General features: G+C 40.3%; 1 protein-coding gene across 3 annotated transcripts in view; it reads right to left on the bottom strand.

The window, feature by feature from the left end:
• ARHGAP18 (Rho GTPase activating protein 18) overlaps positions 1 to 22,080 on the bottom strand; it is a 95,488-nt gene that overhangs the window by 59,305 nt on the left and 14,103 nt on the right. Inside the window, exon 1 of one of the 3 annotated variants that reach the window (XM_077175292.1) lies at positions 9,295 to 9,794. The exons of 1 other annotated variant lie outside the window; for it this stretch is intronic. In XM_077175292.1, coding sequence (XP_077031407.1) covers positions 9,295 to 9,374 — 80 coding nt within the window. In that variant the 5' untranslated portion in view covers positions 9,375 to 9,794. Of the gene's footprint in view, positions 1 to 8,914; positions 9,154 to 9,294; positions 9,795 to 22,080 lie in introns of those variants that run through there. One more of the 3 variants, XM_077175293.1, reaches the window with a different exon arrangement.

The raw sequence follows: 22,080 nt of genomic DNA on the forward strand, positions 1-22,080 counted from the left end.
CTATGACAATGACCTTCCCCCACCACCACTGCACATCAAAACTTCTGCTGGTTCAGAACAAGCCTTAGGAAACACTCCAAGAGGAAAAAAAAAAGTTTCATCAAATACTATCTCTTTTCAACAGAACATGAAGACATTCCTCAAGTTTACCTGAAATGCAGGCTTCTCAGGAGAAGATAACACAGGCAAGCCACCCAAATGAGTTTAGCGTGAGATTAAAACCCGCCCTCTGGATGGAGTTATAATGATGCTGGTGACCACTCCCACAATGATAACACCATTATCAGCATTCCCTTATCTGGCTGTGGCAAGGACAAGCAGGCTGAGAGGCTTCAGAAGCTACACTACAGATCTGTAGGACCTCTCACCCTCTTAGCAACTGCTGAGACAGAAAGCATCTTCCACTGGCCTGTGGTAACCATAACTCTGGTGTCCTGCTGTGACTGGCCACTGAGACACAGCTGTGAGTGTGTGACAGCAGTGACAGAGCTTCCTCTCTGTTCAGTAGCCAAAGCTTCTTGTTCCAAGCCTCTTGCTTTGTATCTGGAATCACAGACTCTCAACTACAGCTATAACCACAATTATTCCATGAATTCTTGGGCTACCTAAAGCCTACAAGAACTTTTTGCTTTATTTGTGCAGCTAAAAATTTAACCTTGTACTTTAACCTTGCACTCTGGAGCAAAGCTCCCTGTTACCTCTGGATACAGTATACTCCTGGACCTTGCTGTTGTATTATATTAAAGGCAAAGAATTTCCAACAGAGATGATACTTCATCAGTACCCTTGAGTCCCAACATTATGTAGTTCTAACAACTACATAAAAATCTGCTAAAAACCATCAACTGATTAAAACCACTAAAAATTGGGCAATGCACCTTACTAAACACATATTGCTAAACATTGACCAAGCAATCCTCACACTTCATCCTGATTATTTTCCTTTTTTTCAATTAGGGATATGAATTCAAAATATCTGACTACCCAAAGCCAGAGTAAAACCTGTCAGGGTGGTTTAGGGATTGCTGGACAGGAAGAAAAAGGAGTTGGAGGAGTGATAAATTGAAATTCTTACTGGTGCTAAATCAAGCAAAAGTGCTAACTGTTCTTCTGCAGTTGGGCAATGAGTATGCATGACAAGGTATTTACTTATTTATTTGTTGAAGACAACGCTATTCTTACCTTGTTGCTTTCTCGAGAATGCTGTACCTTCAACCACTACTCTAAGTATGCTAAAAACATTCAGATTTGCTCCTACTCAAATACTTCATTGCAAATACTTCACCCCAAATGGTTTAAAGTTCACCAAGCATACTGGGGGCCCTATGGAGGAAACATTTTTAACATATTTTTATTGTCATCTTTTGGCCTAAGAAGTCTCCCTAGGAAAGAAGGCTGTTGTAGAAAGATGACAGATAAAATATCTGAAATTATCAAAAAATCATTTCTAGTCTAACAGGATTGGGATGCTGTATCATGGAGAGCACGGAACAGTCACAGAACAAGAGAGAATATTGAGCAGCTTACCCTGACGTGAAAATAGGACCAGGTACATACTCTATCTGTGCATGCTTTTATTCTGCTGTAATACAAGACAGCTAGCCCAAAACAATAACCAAGGAATAAGTTCATAGCTTCAACTTTTCCGGGAGTGCAGAGGTGCCCATCCCATACACTGCTCATGAAAAATGATGGCTAAAATTGTACTTAAGGAATTAATCAAAGCTGTCTATTTTTTACAGATCCAAATACTAAAAAACAACACCCCCTCCCTTTTTTTTTTGCCTATTTATTTGGCCCTAAGTATTTAAATTCTCTGCCTGAATATCATTATTTTGAAACCACGACTCTAAGGCTGAGGCAGGTTCACTGAAAAACCAGCAGCCCTCACAAAATAGCCAGTTGGCACACTGCAAGTACTCAAAGCTTATGAGCAGAGTATTTTTCTTCCCCTAGCAAAGCAGATTTACTGAGGAGTCTGGAATGACAGTCAGTGAGTCATGCATAGCCAAATCTGCAACACCACTCACATTGGGGACCTCGCTGCATCACTTACTGTAATTACAGCCTCCCTTCAGCTGGAGCCTTTCAGAGACCAAAAAAAAACTAAGGTGCACTTTTAGTAATTCCAATGAAAAAAAGCACCCACAATAGAGATGGGTGCTGGCACTACATGTTACCCAAACATGTAGGAGTAACCTTTTAAAGCCTTACAGCTTTCAGCTCCTGCTTCACTAGTGCCAGTTACAAAACAAGAGTAAAATACTGGCAATAATAATAGTTTATAACATTGTTTATCTAGTGCCAATATCAGCAGACTCAAAATACCATTAGTCTTACTCAAAAGCAAATTTAACAATTCTGCTCATCAAAGAGAAAGAATTTAGAGAACAATTAACTATTCTACTATGTCACACTTAGAACACTGGAGTTCAGATTTACACAGCTCTTCTGGCACTTTGCTGACCAGTTCTGTTCCAGTTTTGCATAAAGTCTGCATGTTTATAACAGCAAATTTATTTTATTATAAAATTTAAAAATTTTAATATATTGCATTATGCTCAGTATCATCGAGATTTGCACACACTCAAGCAAAAAAAAGAGAAAGCACATAATAAAAATATACAAAAGGCCTTTAAGTTTCCCATTCCTAATAGTTAGAAAACCATGACATCTCATACTCTGTATGAGATAATATAAATAAAAAAGAAAGGCTGTATACGGTCCCTGATTCCCTCTTTTATGGTATGTCGCTCTATTGATTGAGCAGAGTTACTCTTGTTTGTATCTATTTAAGGGTCTGTCTAACACAAAATAGAACTCCATAGATTGTTTGCCCTGATAGTGAAGGACATTAAATCAAATCTACACCCACAACATAAAATAATCTAAGTCACCTACAGAACTGGGCTTGTTGAAATAACGTTTTATCATCCTGACAGCTGCTGAATGGATGTCTCAGTGCAAGAAACAGTGACCATGTCTGCACAATGAGGACTGCACTGAAAGAGCTTCAGCAGATCTAGGGCTCAAAAATGACATGCAAATTGAATTCACCAAGATTCTTAGAAAAACAGGATGACATGACTGCAGTATACACAACTGGCTAAAGTAGTAATCTGCAGCAAAGAAGTGATTTTACCTGTACTGGTGACACTCACGAGACTGACACTGAAGTAATTCCTGCTGGGGGGTGAAGGACAAGCAAAGTAGGAGGGCAAATGTAAAGATGGGTGCTAAAACAATGAAGAAAAGTGTCACAAAAAAGATTTTCAGACTGAAGAAACAAAGGCTCAAAGAGAATCGTTTGCTCCACCCACCAAGATAAAATTGAGTGGAAAGCTGACCATAAGTAACAGGCACTAGGACGGCTTTCTAATGGGTTGGCAAGACATAGCAAGAACCAAAGGTAGGAGCAAGATAAATTCAAAGCAGAAATAAGGTGCAAACTGGAAGATGGAGAACCCCATGAAGCAGGAATCCAGAATCAAGGAAGCAGGAAATGTTGGGATACCACATCTTGTGGTCAGTAGATCCAGTTACTGGGATTAATACATCAGTAACCAAGCAACACATTAAGGGTCTGCCATATAGTCCATACTGATACATGCATGAAGTACAAAAGACACAAAAGCAATTCTAAATAAAGCAGCTTTGTGCCTTGCTGCTTGTCAGCTCTACCTGAAGACGTTGGTAAGCACTGGACAATGAACTCTGTTCAAATTAGCAGGCAAACCCAAGGCAGGAAAGATTTTTCTAATGCATTCAGATGCAGACTGTGCTCCTGCAAAGCCTGTAGCAGATAAAAAGACTGCGATGGTTTTGTAAAGTCAGCTGTAGTGGGACAGATCTTTGCTCTGCAGATAGTTCTTTCTGCTTTTATAGAAGCAAAGCAACACATGGAAAGCACTGTCTGGGCAATCCACATACTAGCATCACAAAAGGTTACAGGGGTTAGGAATAACAATTGCTGTGATGACAGGGCCAGTGACCTGGAATCCCTTCTGTACAAGCAGATTGCAAATGAAATTGCAAAATGCTCCACCAACTTAAGGCGGTTGTGAGTAATCAGCTTGTGAGTTTGCTGCTTGTACACTGAGCGTTACACGTATCCTTCACAGTACTTTACTCCTTTACACTGGATTTCACTGGTTTTCAATTCCAAGAGTGAGTCACTGGTAGGAAAAGAAGGGGAAAGGAATGAAAACTTTTCTCTGAAATAAAGGAGATGGAAAATGACCTTGGAAAGAAGCACGATTTTGTGCTTACTACTAGATTTCTTGTTGGCTTAAGATACCAACTATTAAGACTTCAGATTAAACTGAGCAAACATTTCAACAAAGAATCAGGCAGATTATTCCAGTAAGGAAAGAATAAACTCCACTTGCATGGTTGATCTGTAATGTCTATTATGGTCAATGTTCAAAAAAAGCATATCTTGTGGGCAATTCACAGCAGAAGTCTGTTATTTCTCCATGCTCAAAGGACATCTGTAATTCGAGTTTCTTACTAAGAGATCAAACAGCAAGTGAGTGATTTAGACCACAGCTGGCTGTAGAAAACATCAAATATTATATGTCCCTTGCTTGTCCCCAAAGTTGAACACATGCTACCACTACTAAGTCTGTAAAGCCCATATTTACAAAAATATATAAAATTAAATACTTTTGTTTATGAAGACTTATACACCAACTCACAAAAAGGGGCACGTCTCTACAACAAAACCCAACTGAGCCTGCCTGGTTTCGCTGCTATACAGACCCAAGCTTCAGCTGGTATCTCCCAGAATCAGGTGGATTCAGTAACAAAAGCAGGACAGTGAAGCTCAAGGGCTGCAGGCCTTGAATAGCAGGTGCCACTCCAAAGAGGAGACCTGAGGCGGCAGCAATCTCCTCTCTCTTACTCCTTTCCAGAACTGGCCCAAGGTTTAGTTCCATCTCAGGGAAACTCAATTCATTGTTCTCATTTTGCAAGTGAGTACCAGCAAACCAAAGGCAAGATTTACAAAAGGCAAAGAAAGGAGAGGGCATAGAACTGCAGAGGAGCAGCCATGTCTGTGAAACATTGGACTCTATCTTAAATTATCAGCAACATGAAGATTTACAAGCTCTTTGGAACCATACAAAGTTAAACAGGCACTGGCTTGCAAAGCTTCCAAACTGAAACTGGTCCTTCAGTGTAAGTTAACGCAGTGCACTGAAGCGGCAGCAGAAGTGCACATGCCGGTGAGCAAGCAGGGTGACTCACTGGAAACAGATACAGGCAGGCTGTCACATGGCAAGCTGGGGTAGCACAGGAGACAACACGGAACAGCAGCATCCCAAATAGGAGAGAGGTATGGAGAGGAAAGCAGCTGTACCTCCAGTGGCCAACACCTTCAGAATCATTTATCTGTTACTCAGTCTGCCATTTAGGCTCGGCCCTTGAAAATGCCATGCAGCAGAAGTTTATTTGCCTCATGCACTGGTGTGTCAGTGCAGTTCAGTTACTTCTGCATGCACACTGCATGCATTCACTTTTATATATCTACTCTTCATGCATTGAATACTCCAAGCTTGATCTCAGCCTTATAATCACATTCAAAAAACATTTCTACATACATATGTTCGCATACACACACACATTCACTCACTCATCAGGACAGAAATAGTTCTGTAGAGACTCTCTGGATGGCATTTGATTCCTGAGGGTAAGCCCACATAGCCATGTGAGGAGAATGTTATCTCAAACACCTACATGTGGCTGGCAAATATGACACAGGACCTGTGGTGCTTTCTGTCATAGTAGATGGGGTAAAATTCCCAAGGAACCTAAATGGCACTGCAAACCTATGCTTACAGGTCTGGATGTTTCATGTACAAGGGTGACATACAATCAGTCACTGAAACAGTTTTGGACTGAAACCTATCTGATTTGCTCTTGGTTTCCCCAGCCCATATAATAGAAACCCACAGAAAGACAGAAATTATTTAAAATTTTGTGCATGAATACCATGAAGAAAAGGAGATGACACCAAAATGCAAGCAGCATGACAGCCAATAGGGAATTACTGAATCTAACAGGTTAAAACTTGAAAGTAAGTTAATTAAGGCAATATGGAAAAGAGAGCTGTTATTAAAATTGAATTTGATACTGTGTATCCTGCATTTTTAATTTCTCCAAGAAAGTTTTTAAACTTAATAAATATTAATAAATATTTAGGTAGACCACAGAAATCACCCACAACCAATATCTACACCATATAAAGATAATCCTTTAACTGCTATGTTACAGCAAAATAAACTTCTCTGTGGCAACAACAGCACTTCTGATCCTATTTTATGCATCATTACTGTTAAGACAATATTCCTACATTGACAAACTTGGAAGTAATCACACTGAAGCTGTTCTAGATTTTAGCCTACTGAACCAATGGTAGGGTAAGCCTTTCCAAGAAAGTATTTCACAGACTTACTGTGCCTTTAAAGGGCCAAAAAAACATGAGAATAGACAAGTAGCTCAACAATCTATTAGATCAGAAAATTTTAAGTCTTATGAAGCAAGAGTTCTCATATGCCCAAAGGAAAAAAAAACAGGTAGGAAGAATAGCTCTTTCTTTCCTACAATGTCACTTTCTTTGGAGCACAGCCAACATATTGCTTTTTCCAGGAGGTACCAGTGTCACGCTTCCCTCCAAAGATAAAGCAATTTCTAACACGCACTGTTTTAAATGTCTATGAAAAAAATAATTCAACATAGTTTCTCTATTAATCTTTCCAAAAGGGCTGCTTCCTCACAGCTGGTACAGTATTATATTGGCTTCCTAATATTCTGATCCCTGTTAAAATTTACAGAGTTTTCAAATTAGTAGTGAGATGCTAACCTAGATATTGAAAGATGTTGTAATTTTATTTTTTTAAAAGGCAAAATAAGCTCAATTTCACATCAGCAGCAAAATACAAAATCTGGACTGCAGAACTGGTCCACTTGCACACTATGAAAAGCCTAATGGAAGAACTTATTTCCATTAAATATTTCAGAATTATATGGGTTGGGGCATTATTAGTATCACACAACTCTGCACATCCTGGGAATGTTGACAATGAAGGAATGTAGTTAGAATAACTGGGGGGAGCGGATGGGAGAGAAATCCCACAGAAACGTTACAATGTTTCAGGAAAATTTTGTTTGTTTGTTTCTAAAAAGACCAAAAGAGAACCAAAAGTGGCCACTCCCCTCCCTCTCTGTTCCCATGAAAATACTCCCAATCTCCCTCACTTCAGAAGTGGGAAGACACTGGGGAAGCACAGCAGGGGGGAGTGGGTCAACCAGGACCATGGAGTTGAGATCCTGGTTAAAAAAAAACAGGAGAAACAGACCTAAGGTTCAAATTTAGACTGGCACAGCAGAAAGGCAGAGAGGTATTCAGGATTTTAGTTTAATGAGCTAAGCAGCAAATGCACATGGGCTGGAAAGCCGTACTACTGCTGTGGTGGAACTCAGGCAAGCTAACTGTGGGAATCCTCTGCTCTGCACAGCTGAAACATGCACATTTGTTTGCTGTAATTACGGAAATGAGACCACTTTTCCCATTTATTTCCCCTTCTCTTAATCCCAAACCAGAAGAATTTGTGAAGGATTGCTATTACTCGCTTGGCAATGTCCCAGCTTACCCAGGAGGCTGTCCGCAGAAGCAGCTGCAGAGGAGCTGGAATCTCACGAGATTGCTGCTCCTAATGGTGTGGCATTAGCACAGGAGACAAGTTTCCTAACACACAGAGAAGGAGTGTACTCATGTATCTCAGGCCTCTAGGGGCTAAGAGTCTGGGGCTTAGAGCCATGTGTCCAGACAGCTACATGTAAAAAAAGGGGAAACAATGCTAACAGATACACAGATCTTTACTCAGAAGTTATCCCAAGGAGCAGGGAAAGCATTTTTTTAACTTATCTCTCCATATCCATGGGGAGTTTGACTGGACTTATCTGAAGCAATGAAACACCACAAACAATAACAGAGAGGTTTTTGGATTCTGTGACTTCTTGAAAAAATATACATATTTTGTATTCCATTGAAAATGGCCAGGTCTGCAGCAACCTATAGGTGTAGCTAGGATGACATCAGGACTTCAAGTGAGGCTGATAAATCACATTAGTCATGGAGAAGGAAGTATACCTCCACCAAAAGAGAACTTTGTGGTTCTAACATGGGGTAGGAGGTATTTTTCAGTTCACTCCTTGCTTCTATTGTGGACTCTTGGTGCGATATGTCACAGTGCATTTTATCTTTTCTCCAGGGTGACCCACTGTACTGCCTGCTATCTTCTTTTAATCAGACTATAATCTCTTTGATTACATACGCTCTTCCTATGCACACATGGAAACAGTATGCCAGTTTCAATACCTTCCCAGTTTCAGCTGGCTTCCCAGCATTATTAAAAGTCTCATCTTTATCAATGGGACCTTTGTTGATCATTTCAGCAAGGAAGAAGCAAGACTGAATGGACCATAAAGACAAAAGTCAGTCCTTTACACAGCAGTCCCTCTGGTCATTGCTATGGAAAAGCCAGCAGTGACTTCTAGCTGTATCAAACGTGCTGTGAGTCACCTCCTAGTAGGTCCTCAGCCCTCGTCTATGTGAAACCGGCTTCTTGCCCGTTATCAGTTTCAATGAAAAATGCTTTAAAAGGCTTGTCTCATTATAACCTACACTTTCGTCCCGTTTATCACATTTAAAAAAAAAAAAAAAGTTACAAAGATACAAAGTAGTAAACCACAAGGAGATTATAGGAAAATCTACACGCAGAATCCCACCGACACCCTGATCCCAAAACGAGGCCACGGGACAGCACTCACCGCGGCGAGCCCCAAACCCTCCCCGCTCCGAGCCTACAACCGCACCGGCCCGAACAGCTCGGCTTTACCACCGCCAACGCACCCGGCCGGCCACGGGATTTTCTTGGATACAAACGCCTTAACAACAGCCGGCGGCCGCTGATTGCACTCGGCTCTCGGCAGACCAGCAGAACTTCTGGGGTTTCCTCGACGCGCGAAGCTTATTACAGAAAGGGGTGAGAAAAAACCCAAACCAACTAACCAACAAAGGAAAAACCCTTTGGGAGCTGCGGGACAGCGCAAAAACGGGCAAACCCTTTAGCCCCGGGGCCGGAGAAAACACCTTCTCCCGCGCAACAGGTTCCCGCTGAGCCGGCTGCGCTCCTCCTCCGCGGCGCGGCAGCCGGAGCCGCCCCGCCGAGCGCACCTGCCGCGGGCAGCGCCCTCCTTCCCTCCCCGCCGCCCGCCCGCGCCTCCACTCACCCGCCGGGGGCGTCGCCGGCCCCGCCGCTGGGGTGGTAGGCGGTGAGGACCACGCCGCGGGAGCCGGACCGCCAGCTCATGGCGCTCGCCGCCGCATCCCTTCTGGAGACACCGAGGCGGAGCGGGGCGGCCCGGCTGCGGCCCGGCGCGGCCCAGCCTCCTGCCGGCAGCGCGGCGGGGCAGGGCCGGGTGACGGCAGCGCTTCCTGCGGCCCGGCGGGGCCGTGCGCCTCCTCCCGGCCTGGGAACCCCGCGGGAGAGGGCGGCGGGAGCGAGCGGCCGCCGGGAGCCGGGCCCGCTTCACGGCTCTGTGCGCTCCCTCACGCCGTGGGCTGTGGGGAACCAGCGTCCTCCGGGCGGGCTGGAGTTGGTGTGAAGGTGTCGCTCAGACATCCGTCAGTTCAAGAAGAGTCGCTGTCCTTTCGGCCCCGGGTCAGCTGCACGGGAGAACTGCCGCGCCCCGAGGCTGCCGTGTGCGGCAATAAGAAAAATAAAGAATGTGTTCGGCGTTTGCTTTGTACGTGATCTATTTCACTGAATCGCAAGAGTATCTGGTGATTGCTTTAACTTTTCATACACACATTAAAAAAAAGTTTATTTCTTTTTAAATAATAATCTCTCATAATAAAAATCACAAGGGACAATGTCAAGCAAGGACACTGCTGACTGAGTTGCCTCAGACCTTCTGGGCCTTAAATAAGAGAACATTAGCTCCACTGTCGCATTGGGTCAGCCTTTTTGGTGGGCAAATACTTTCCTGTGCCTTGGCACAGGCTCTGATGAGATGGGACTCACTGCCTGGGTATTAGTTTTGAATTGGTAGGCAAGACCTCTAACGCAACACCCAAACCCATTTGTTTTTTTCCATGGCAACATGTAAAGGCACATACGCTATTTATCTTTGTAATTTGTGCCCTCGTTCACATATGCATATGATTTGTCTGAATTATTATCAGTTTGTTCTATAAGTGAATCGGTCAACTTCACTTGAGATGAGTGTAATTTGCATTGTGTTTACTTTTTTCCTTTTAAAACAAACAAATCATGCAACTGCTTTGCTTGCAGTTAAAATCTGCAAAGCTTGGTGCTGGGCTCCGTGAGGTATTCTGAAGTGCGTGGGTATCGAGTTCTGAACCTTCACTCTTTTAACCTTGTACCTAAATTGGAACGCTGCATGCAAGGTAGTGGATGGACCACGCAGTTTTCTGTGCAGCTGCTCCGCAGTGCAGAGCTGCTATTCAGGAGCAGCACAGAAATCTTGTCCTACGGCCACTAGGAAGTTGGTCCCAGCAGAGAAGCAAACACTGGTCATGTTTGAGCAAGATCAGTTTGTCCTCTTGAGTCCTTGATGTTTATAGCTGGTGACTTTGGAGAGACCATAGTCAGAGAAACAGAATTTTGCCATTGATGATGGACTTCTACAGAGTGCCAAACAGGAAGCCCCAATTCCTTTAAAAAGGGTAATGTTGCCATTAAATTTTGAGAAGCGTCCCAACATTACAAGCACAGGAAAACTTGGATATCATTAAATAGGCCAACCATTACAGAGTTCCCTTTTCATTTCTCACACACCTGAGGGTCACGTGCTGCCTTAGTTTTAAAACCATATGAACTATTGAAAGGGGGGTGGGTTTTGATAAAGCCTGCATCTTCTGTGGTTTCTTGGATGCTTTATCTGTAGGCAGCTAGCCAAGATGTTTTGGTTAAAATATATTTTGTATTGTTATTTTTTAATCAAAATTTTCACATGTAATCTAAAAAACCCAATTTATTGAAATTACATTAGTACCAACAAATAAACTATGCATATAAATTAGAAAAAGGAATAGGTCAATTTTTAACTATGTGATTCTTTAATTTTTTAATATTTACTATGCATAGAAAAGAGGCTGCCTCACCTCCACAGATATTCTCCTTCTGCAAAGAGAATTGGTAAAAGAGAAGGCACAGCTTCAGTGCAGCTTCAGCAATAGCTTAGTACCATGGTTACAACAGTTTAACTAGCAGTATGCACCAAAAGCACTGAGACAAATTGTCTGCATGTACCTACACACTCACAAAAACAAGGACATGAAACCACTGCAAAACTTAGGACTGTGAAAAGATTTTGCTGTACTCCCACTGCAAAGGTATTGCGTTCTCTCTACATCTCATGCTGTGTCCCAAAGGCAAAAATTAGCCTAACTTCTCACACAAGCATGCAAACAAGACTTCTGTTTTCGCAGCTCAAGTTAGAAATACATCAGCATGAGGTGAGAAAACATCCTATTAACGTATGTTAGCACTCCTATCTGCTGGTGCATTTGTCTCTTTCTTTAAATGCACATGTGGTTAATTGTTAAACAGCATAGGCAGAATGGAAAATTATTTTCAGAAGGACCCGTTTCTTTTAAACTAAACCAGAAAAACCAAACATAAATACCAGGGTCCTTAGGTCCTGGCCTTGTCTAAAGTTTCAGCTAACTGGTTACATGCCAAACAGTTATAAAACTTCCATTAAAATCTAACCAAAATAAAACAGAAATAAAAGATTGAGAGAACTCCATGTCTAATGAGTGTTTTCCAAAGCCCTTTGCCCAAACTATATATATATATCTATTATGTGCTGTAAGAACAAAAATGTAAACTGCTTTTTCTTTGATAAGCATCTTAAAACACATCATCATTAAGGCACACCACAACAAAGCTGCAGCCTCGATGTGAAAAAGAAGAGTGCAGAAACAAGATGTAGTCAATGTGGCATCACCAGGGGCTGCTCAAGAGATAATCTTGCTGCAAATGGAGAAGGGGAAGAACCTACCTTGTTTGGGGTGGGGGGGAGTTTAAGAGAGGCAAAATCCAGAATGAGTTTGTACCAGTCAACTGGACAGCAAGAAGTAAGAAAGCTTAAGAAGGCTTTTATAAGCATGTAACAAGGAAAATGAGAAACGGAGTTAGAAAGAAAAAATGGTCCTATTAAAAAATGAGACTAGGGATTAAATTAGTGATAAAACCACGAAGAGATATTGATTCCCTTCTCACATCTGTCTTTATTATGATGCACTTCAAACATAGAAGTGAATTTAGGAGCTAACTCTAGACACAATTTTTTCTCTACTTGATAGGATCAAACCTACCAGCAAGGTTTTCTTTGATTAAATGATTCCTAGGTTACACTAGACATAGACAGATAATTTTGACCTACAGATGTATTATTGCTGTAAATTGACAGAAATATCATTACTCTCTCTCACTGGTATGTCTTCTGCCTAACTCTGACTTAATAGTCATTAACTCCTTTAATATTATTCCTTTAATATATTAATAGTCATTAATATTTTTGTTCTTAATAGGGTCTAGGCATACTTATTTGGAAAGTAAGGTTGTTCATAGAGAAGACGAAGCTTTGGGGAGACCTCATTGAGGCCTTTCAGTACCTTAAAGAGGCTTTTTAAAAACAGGGAGAGGGACTTTTTATATAGGCAGATAGAGACAGGACAAGGGACAATGAGAGAAAGCAGGCAGGTTTAGATTAGATGTTAATAAGAAAATCATTACTTGGAGAGTGGTGAATAGGTTGCCCAGAGAGTTTGTAGGTGCCCCATCTCTGGACGTGTTCAAGGCCAATTGGATGGGGCCCTGAGGGACTTGATCTAGTGAGTGGCTTCCCTGTTGGTGGTAGGAGGTTTGGAATTACATCATCTTTGAGGTCACTTCCAACTCAAACTGTTCTACAACTCTATAATCAACTAGGTAAGAATGCACCATTTGAGGCTTATAGGTTTATGTGCTAAGAGGAGGATATAATTGAGAAAGGACATTACAAATCAGCCTATCTTGCTACAGAATCCAAGACTCTTTGAAGGAGTTTAAATATTTAGATTAAGATGTCATGCACTGCCTTTATACTCAACATTCTCACTCACCAAAGCCAAGCAGACCATGCAGGGTTTTCATGCTTAGTGCTCTCTTTACAAAACAACTGCTAAAAAGAGAACTTCTCAGCAGTGCCATCCTTCATCACTGCTTTACAGGGTTTGAATAGGCATGTGTTCAACATGTGCTTTTGACACTTCACTGCAAAGCTATTTATTTTCATTTTTAAAATTTTCCCAAATAAAAAAATAGATCACACTGTTTTTCATATTTTGTATAAATATATGATTATTCTTTTTAAAAATGTGCTAAGTGATTTTTCACATTCCAGTTCCTAATGATATGTTAATTATCAGCAGATAAAAATGCAACCCACTGAGAAGAATTGGCTAGAGGAAATAGTAACAGGTCAGCTGACAAATTTAAATCCACAGGCTGACTTGGCAGTAGATGGATTTGCTCCTGCTGAGATCTAGAAATCCCCATGTCCAAGAGCATTTTGACAACTACTGTAGTGCTAAAGTAGAAGTGCAACTGGATTTAAAGCATATTTTTAATGCAGGGGAGTTTCAACCTTTCCCTTCTATTATCTATTCCAGCATTTGCTCAGATGGGTTTTAAACTGAGCAGAAAATGTCTCACCAGCTCTCTCACCTAATTCACATTGAAATAAAATGGCAGCACTTCCATTATCCAAATCATATTTCCAGGGTTCCAGCCAGAAGCCAGAAAATACATTAAATGGAACATTGTTTGTGTACTGTAAGATGAAATCTAACCCTTATTACGTTTCACATTTCATGTATTGCTGCGCTCCACTACCTAAAGAACAACATGTGTGAAGAGTGTTCTGCAGCTGTTAATAATCAATGCTAGGAATAATACAAAAATGTAGATTACATGTACTTAACTCTTGATGCCTAGAGCTATATAACTGATTTTACATTCCATTAGAAGTCCAGGAAAGAAATTATCTTTTAGAGGGTAAAATCCTCTGTCCTATGTTAGACCTCCACCTTAGCACATAAAGACAAATCCTGAGCCAGAATTGTCCATTTATTTCCACTGACTAGAAAGGCTGACTACATGAGGAGGTCACATGCAGATGTGCACATCTGTCTGGTAAACTTCACCTTTAATGCTTTTATGTTGCCCTTCAAAATACGGAAGAAGCAATGTTCAGTTACAACGTGCACCATATGGCATACACAGCGTGGAGTAGTCAGTAGTTCAAAATGTACAGTACTGATATGTAGGAGGTGTTTCAGATCATCTTACACATCCCCAAATGGCAAAGGTGGGGATGAAGTCACACGTGTACTCAGAAAGCAGTGATGCTTTCCTAGCTTTCTGAGTCCTCACCTTCTTCCTCACTGCCCTCTGCACGCATATTTAAAGAGCTGATGATTCGTTTCACATAACAAAAACCAAAAGAAGACTGCCAGAAAAGGGAGTAACAGTTCTTAGGTTGTTCACTTGTCTTGCGAGTTGCTCTAAAATGTATCTGGTGCACTCTGGTGGCTGCCTTGGTAATTTTTAATTCCATGACTTTGCAAAAGGTGAAACAGTAATTACCAGTGCTGCTTTTGAGATTATCCATATGAAGACTAATGAGCATGTGCATTTATTCTATTTTATCCTGTTTGGTTTTTCTTGAATGCTTTCTCTGGAGAAATTTAGGTCTTGCCCATTGCTGCCCATCTGCTTACCTTATGTAAATCACAGCGCAGGGATTGAGCGGCTGAGGTTCTCATCTGCCTTATGTTTTTACTCATGGTCAGACAGCTGCTGAATTTTACCCATAGAGGTATATCTGTTTCTGTAGAAGTAATTTATCCACATCTATTTGTAGTGTGACCTTGCACAAGCCCTCATATCAATTGTTGCTTCCCTTTCCCTGTAACAGGGAATCCATATAAGAGGGCTAATAATATCTAGCTATTTATGATGAGTATTGACCATATGTTCAATTACATTGAAAGGTACCAAAAAATGCAGAAAATTATTTCCTGTTACATCACTCGATTTACTTTCATTTGGTGCATGATTTAATAGGGATAAAATGGCATGGATTTCTGCATCCACAGGCATAGAAAACAGATGATAAATCGAGTGCACTTTATAGAATCTCCATGAGGTGTAGGACTTTTGGAGAAAACTAAATGCCATAACTGATGTTTCATGCCACTTTGGGAAAGGGGAAGTCAGCATGAGTGTTGGAGACTAAGAGATTTTCATTGGTAACTCTGAATGACCCCTTTTTCTTTAACTACTTCTGACACAACTTTGGTTTTATAAATAATGACTTCACATATGTCACTAATTATGAAAAGGTGGTTGTATTTCCCAAATACAATCACCTTGCCTCTTCTTAATTCTCCCAAATATTACCTAAATGTGGTGCACACTGAATGGATTCACTGCAGAGGTAGATACACTCTACTAGCATATGAAATTGAAATAAAGATGGGTAAAAAAAAGTTTTGAGACTGGTATCTCATTTTTCTGTTCAATCATGTTTTACATTTATACAAGGCAGCTGTATAACCCTCAAAAAAGATTTTTTTTCTTGGTTAAACACAATTTTGGTTTTCTTTCAGAGGGAGATCTTCCATCCTCCTGACTCCTTGTTGACTCTGCATCTGTTTCAATTTGAAATGATCTTTCCTGAGCATGAGCACCCTGAACTCTGTAGAGCAACTGGGACCTTGCACATCACAGATACTTTCTGTGACTATATCACAGGCACAGTATTGTGGAAAGCATCAACTTTTCACATGGCTGCTTCTGACATTGGTGAGACTGATCTGAACATCAGGCACTGTCTGATACACTTGGAGCAGACCTGCTGACGGGCTTGCATATCAAAGCACACAGAGGAAGCTCCTTCTGAAAGGTCTCCTCAGGGAAATGTGTTATGCTTCTGAATGGAAGGGGGCATTTACTCTCTTGTTGAGAGGCTGCTGTCATGAAGGACAGAAATCCGGGGTTTGGTCTCTTCTCTTGGACACTGCATCCAACACCAAACCCTCTGAAGAGGCAGGAGTGAAGAAGACTTAGGTAGCGAATACTCCCCCCCTGCCTTTCTTCTTTAGGTCAGGAAATAGACCCCTCTATCCAGTATTTGGGATGTAACAACTGATGAACTCAACAGCTACAGTTTCATCAAGAAAGATTGGGGGTGCTAGCAAGTGCAGAGAATATACTTGGCTGTGTCCATCACTTGGGTTCAGGTTCTGTGTCACCATCCCCACCCCTCATCTTAGATCAGGCTTCAGTAGGGTTTGGGATAGTTTTTTTCAGTCTGAATCTGGCTAGGAAGTTGAAACCATGCTCTCTCCCACATGTGTTAACTAAGTCAGTCAGCACATTGGCTGGGAGCTCTTCTCTTCCTTACCCTTCTAATTTTGCTGTTGCCTGCAGATTTGATCACAGCTGAAGTTGTAGCACAAAAACATCTGGTGAAATGAAACAGAACAGCCACAAAGGAGGAGAGTTTAGTCAGTCAGAAAAGCTCATGAAAACTGTGACACAATCCTAAGCTGAGCAAGCCAGAGCTATCCAGAAATGTCATTATGCACTGAGGAAAAATGCTTCAGAACAAAGAAAGGAACAATTGTATGAGTCATGGGCTCTGAGAAAGAAAACCACTTGTCTTTGAGGGTTGAAGAATACCCAGTAAAACTTAAAGTTAACACAATGCAAAATATTCTTCGTTCTTTCTTACTGACAAAAATATTCATTTTGCATCATCTTCTTTCATCCCAAACAAATATTTGAAAAGTGTTTCTTTCTCTCACATTTTACACTGCAATCAAATTCAGCCATTCTTAATACAGAATATTTCAAGATGTCAGTCTTATTTTTGCTATTTTGAATGGAAACAATCTTCTGAATTCAATATGGATTTTAAAAATGGTTCATATCAACTCAGAACAGCATTTTCCAGAAATACTAAATCCAAAAGAAGGCCACCATACTTTAACCACATGTCAGGTCCTGACTACAGTTTAAGATATACCATCTTAATGAGACAATATCTTTTAAAACCATATCTGCAAATATCATAGACAAATCAGAAAGAAGGAATGGAAGTTCCCACATTCTTGCTTGTCTTATCTATTTAATGAGGTTTCATGCATTTCATACAAACAATTTTTTGGACATCTTTTGTGTAAATAGCTCTGACAATGACATTTAGCACTTGCAATTTTTTTTTAATGAATGTAAGTATATGACATTTGTGATTGGAAACATTATTGTAACAAGGATTGGACAAATTTTGAACCAAAAAATTCACAAATATAAGCTGCAAGTAAAAACAGATTCTTTATGATAGTCCTTCTGATGCTTTTTATTTACTCTTCATAGGTATTCAAAAGTAACTCTGATGAATAACAACTAAAAGGAAAATTAGCATGAATACCTGTGCAAAAATTTGTACAACAAATTAATATTTGAGGTTTTGTTTCTTTTTGGCTGAAAGCCAGTTAGAAAGCTAAAAAAATACCAGTCATACACCAATAAAACTCACGGCACTATTACAGCTATCCTGTAGTACCATGTACCAAGCAATAACTGTAAAGTTCATGATTATCTCTAGACTGATGCAGAGCCACACATGCAAGTCACAAATAATTTTAAACAAAGTGTAAAATCTGTAGCCTTCAGGGCTTCAGTCCTGTAAGGGTACATTTGTTACAGTCACAAGTGACTAGATTTAATAAATTTGCACTAATTTGCTCATCTTTGATTGCAAAGAAATTGTGATAGGTTTTTAGAGCAAGGCTCAGACAGAGCTGCAGAATTACAAGGCAAGAATATACTACCACTGCTGTGTATTTTGGAAGCAGTTGCTGGAATTACAGAAGGCTAAACTTGAACATTTGCCTACATCAAGATATTACAGTGTAGTTTCTGCGGGAAAAACATAACATTTGCAGTTTACTTGGAAGATATTCACCCCCAAAAAACTGTATTTATGTTATAGTGGTTGGATTTACTTTGATTTACTGCAGTATCTTACTATTTAATAACTCACACTATGTACAATACTGTTCACCATATGTCCAAAAAGGAAAAAAAAGAGGGAAGCTGAAGTAACTTTTCAATGAGGATGCATATGTGGAAAGTAATGCAAATTTACATAGATGTAAACATAAATATTATGGGGACATCTATGACCAAGTCTCCTGAAATTTTAATCTAACAAAGATAATTATAGATTCACTGGGATAAATTAATACAGTCACAAGCAGAATGAGAACAGTAGTGAACGACACAAAACCGTCCAGGGAAGTGGGGCTGGTTTGCAGAGTAGGATACACACGTGTGTCCTGCAAGAGGGAAGAGTACCAGGGAATGGTTCCAAGCCATATGGCTGCCATAGGGAACTGGGGTCAGAGTGAGCACTAACAACGTACAGCTGCATTGGTGTTGGGTCTTTGATGAGAAAGACCATCTGCAGCTCTTGGCTGCCCTTGATTTCATCTTGGCACTTGAAAAATCAATGGGAGCAGGGCTACTAACTTGCATCAGTGGAAGAATGCATTTCTCTCAGGGACAGAAAGCAGTTCCCAGAATCAGGCAACACTGTCCCTTATACACTATCTCCCCCTTTCCCTGGGGAGCCTGTTTAGTGCTCAAACACACTCTGGGTGAAAAACCTTTCCTGATACCTAATCTAAACCTTTCCTGATGCAGCTTCAGGCCATTCTCTCAGGTCCTGTCACTGACCACCACAGTGCCTGCCCCTCCTCTTCCCCTCATGAAGATGCTGCAGACTACAGTGAGGTCTTCCCTCAGTCTCCTCTTCTCCAGGCTGAACAGACCAAGTGACCTCAGCCTTCCTCGTACAGCTTCCCCTCACCATCCTCATGGTTCTCCTGTGGATGCTCTCTAATAGCTTAATATCTTCTTTTATATTGTGATGCCTAAAACTATACACAATGTTCAAGGTGAGGCCTCACCAGTGCAGAGCAGAGTGGGACAACCACCTCCTTTGAGCAGAGTATTTTTTACTAAATATAAAAACAAACTGGCAGAAGGCACTATAATCTGGTCAGTAATATTTCCATTTCAGAATTTAGATGACCCCATCAATCTCTTATCATGGGACAAATTACTTAAAATATCTAAGAATCATCATCATCTCTTTTCTATTCTTTCCTGACCGTTAAATACAGTGCTGTGCCACTTTATATACTGTGAATGAGAGACGGGCAGAAGCAAAGAGATGAGGATTGCATTTTGTGTGAATGAAAAGTAACATTTTTAAAGGACAACATAATTTCCAGCCAGGCTAGTATCTCTTTATCAGTAATTATGCAGTTTAACACTCCCAGTATAATAAATCAGCTGCATAAACTTCTGGTTTCACCACTTTTTCCAAGCACATTTTCTACCATCTTTAAAACTGAAATACAAGAAGTGAGCACTTGCAGTAATTTGAGTATTTCAAAAATTCTCATTGAGAAGAGGACTCACCTTTTATGTAAGCATGAATAACAACAAAATTTGGTGGAAAATATTACAAATAAGATACCTCTAATACCATGAGTTCTTCTGTTCTTGAGGGGATTTAGAACCTAATTATTTTACCTGTGTTTTGGAACATCTTACAGAAGTACAAGGGGATAATAATCTGTAGGATTTTTCATCACCTGCTGGCTGATGTACAAAAGCTTCAGCTATACACAACTACCTCCACTCCAGAAGTCTTTACAATTTTCTCAGAATTATAAGTGTTATTGATAAATACAATAAAATCACATTTCTGTTAGCTTAGCTAACAGGAACAGGCTAGGAACAATCAAGTAGTACTCATATGGAAATCCTGTTGTTTGCATTTTGCTTTTCTCAAGCTGCAAGGTGAAGGACAAACTAGAAGCATGGCAAAACCAGCACACAGGCCACAAACCAGAAAACTGCAACTATTATACAAATATGGTTTTTTCTTCCTCATTCCCCATATATGCAGATATATAATGATCAGTGCTCCAAATTTTCTATTTGTCTAATAGGATTGCCATAGATAGTTAGAGGTTCTCTTCTTAAGGCAATGGATGAGAAGGATTGATGAATAGACAAAAGTCAAATAGATAAATTATAAGGTAAATGCCTGCATTGTAGAACAAGAATTTATCATTCCATAGCTGAGATCATCAGTGTTTGTGAAGAAGGTAGCCTTACTTCATCAAAGGCTGAAAAAGACTTGGGAAATGACGTTATAAATGACAGGGCAGTAGAATACTGAAGTTTTTCTGCTGCCAGAGCACATGAAGCAAAATTATGACTCCACCAAAGTCAGAGACTAAGTCTCTTCTGATTTTCCTGGACTAATATTTCAGCCCCTGTCCTGTGAGCTCAGCACCTGCTGCAACATTTGGGCTCCTTTACACTCATCTCTGAGGCGATGCAGGAGAGATGGGCACCAGGGTCGCTCCTACCAAGCCTTCAGGCCCCTGGCCCAGTGCTGCTGGAGCTGGATGATGCACCAGCCTGGCTTTGGGCTTGTAAATTCTCTTCTGAGGAACAAATAAATAGATCCATGAGTGAATTGTTTGCTGTCTGGGTTTTGGATTCATAAAAAATTCTCAATTTTAAGTATTTAAATTGCTTTTTCCTCATGGTTTGTTTCCTTGTTGGAGTTGTTTTTCATTGGGAGATAATTAAAAAGAGAGGTCTTTTAGGAAATAGCACTATGGCAAAAAATTAGAGCACTATTTCTTTCAGGTAAAAAATCCCAGAAGAGACAGGAGAATGAAACAGCAGGGTGAAATTCCACAAGAGTTCTTGTACAATTATTCCCTGCACAGCTCCCACCAAATTGATGGGATTACCAAGTGTCAGCTCCCTCTCCCTTTCATGTTCAGAAAGATATTTACAGTTCAGGCTGGGCACTTGTCAACAGCACCCAAGTTTTGAGCACATCCCAAAGGAATTAGGAGAATTTTGGAATGGAATCTTTATCACTACGGCCTTCTACACTTTAATTTTGCCAGCTAGACTCTTCCAGAATGGGTACAGAGAAAACATACTAGTGTAGATAAATTTTACCAATATAAGAGTACTTGCAACATTTAATACCTGTTCAGGTATTTAGGTGGCTGTAGTAGTGTAAAGTGCTTTTCTATTGCAACCACAGTAGGGCTTTTCCTAGTGTAACTGATATTTCTAAGAAATAGGCTGGTTTTCAAGAGCACAAAAACCCAAAAAGCACTTCCAAAAATTAGAAAAATTAATCTTTAGACATCTTAGTTTTAGTTTTATCAAAGCAACAGCACAAACACCACATCTCTCTGATGGTTTTGGGGATCCTGGCCATGATTGAACAGTTAAGGGGAAAAAAGCTGCATGCCCACCAAAATAATTCTTTTTTTAATTTTTTTCCTTAGCCTGTTTTTTTCCCTTTAGTTGCTTTGGATCATCACTAAAAATTAAGACAGAATTGCTATAAAAGACTATCGCTACTCTAAGAGCAGATGCTCACAGGAGCAGTTTTCAAACTGAATATTTTGCTTTTTCCTAGCCCCAGTTTCAGAGTTATCTATTTGTGGAAGCATCAGGTAATTATCTATCCAAAGTGGATTTCATTACAGAAATCACAGGAAGATACTTTCACAAGGAGTCAGCCCAATGTATAATGTGTGCTGCAACATTATGGAGAAATATATATTGCAATATATAACCATAATAGTTTAAAATGTCTTAAGTGCTGCCTAATTATTCACATGGGCAAAACTGAAATGTTGTTTTTTCTCCCTGAAGCAGGTACATAATTTTTTAGCTGCCAACAAGCTGTGAAATAGTTATAACTTTAGGATGTTGCCATGTTTCAAGTACCCTGTTTTAATCAGTAGAATTCTCTACTTTTAACTATTCAGTTCAGACTATTGTAGCTATTTTAGTCAACCTAATTTCCTATTCTCTT

The sequence above is a fragment of the Agelaius phoeniceus genome, chromosome 3 (assembly GCF_051311805.1).
Source record: "Agelaius phoeniceus isolate bAgePho1 chromosome 3, bAgePho1.hap1, whole genome shotgun sequence".
NCBI lineage: Eukaryota > Metazoa > Chordata > Aves > Passeriformes > Icteridae > Agelaius > Agelaius phoeniceus.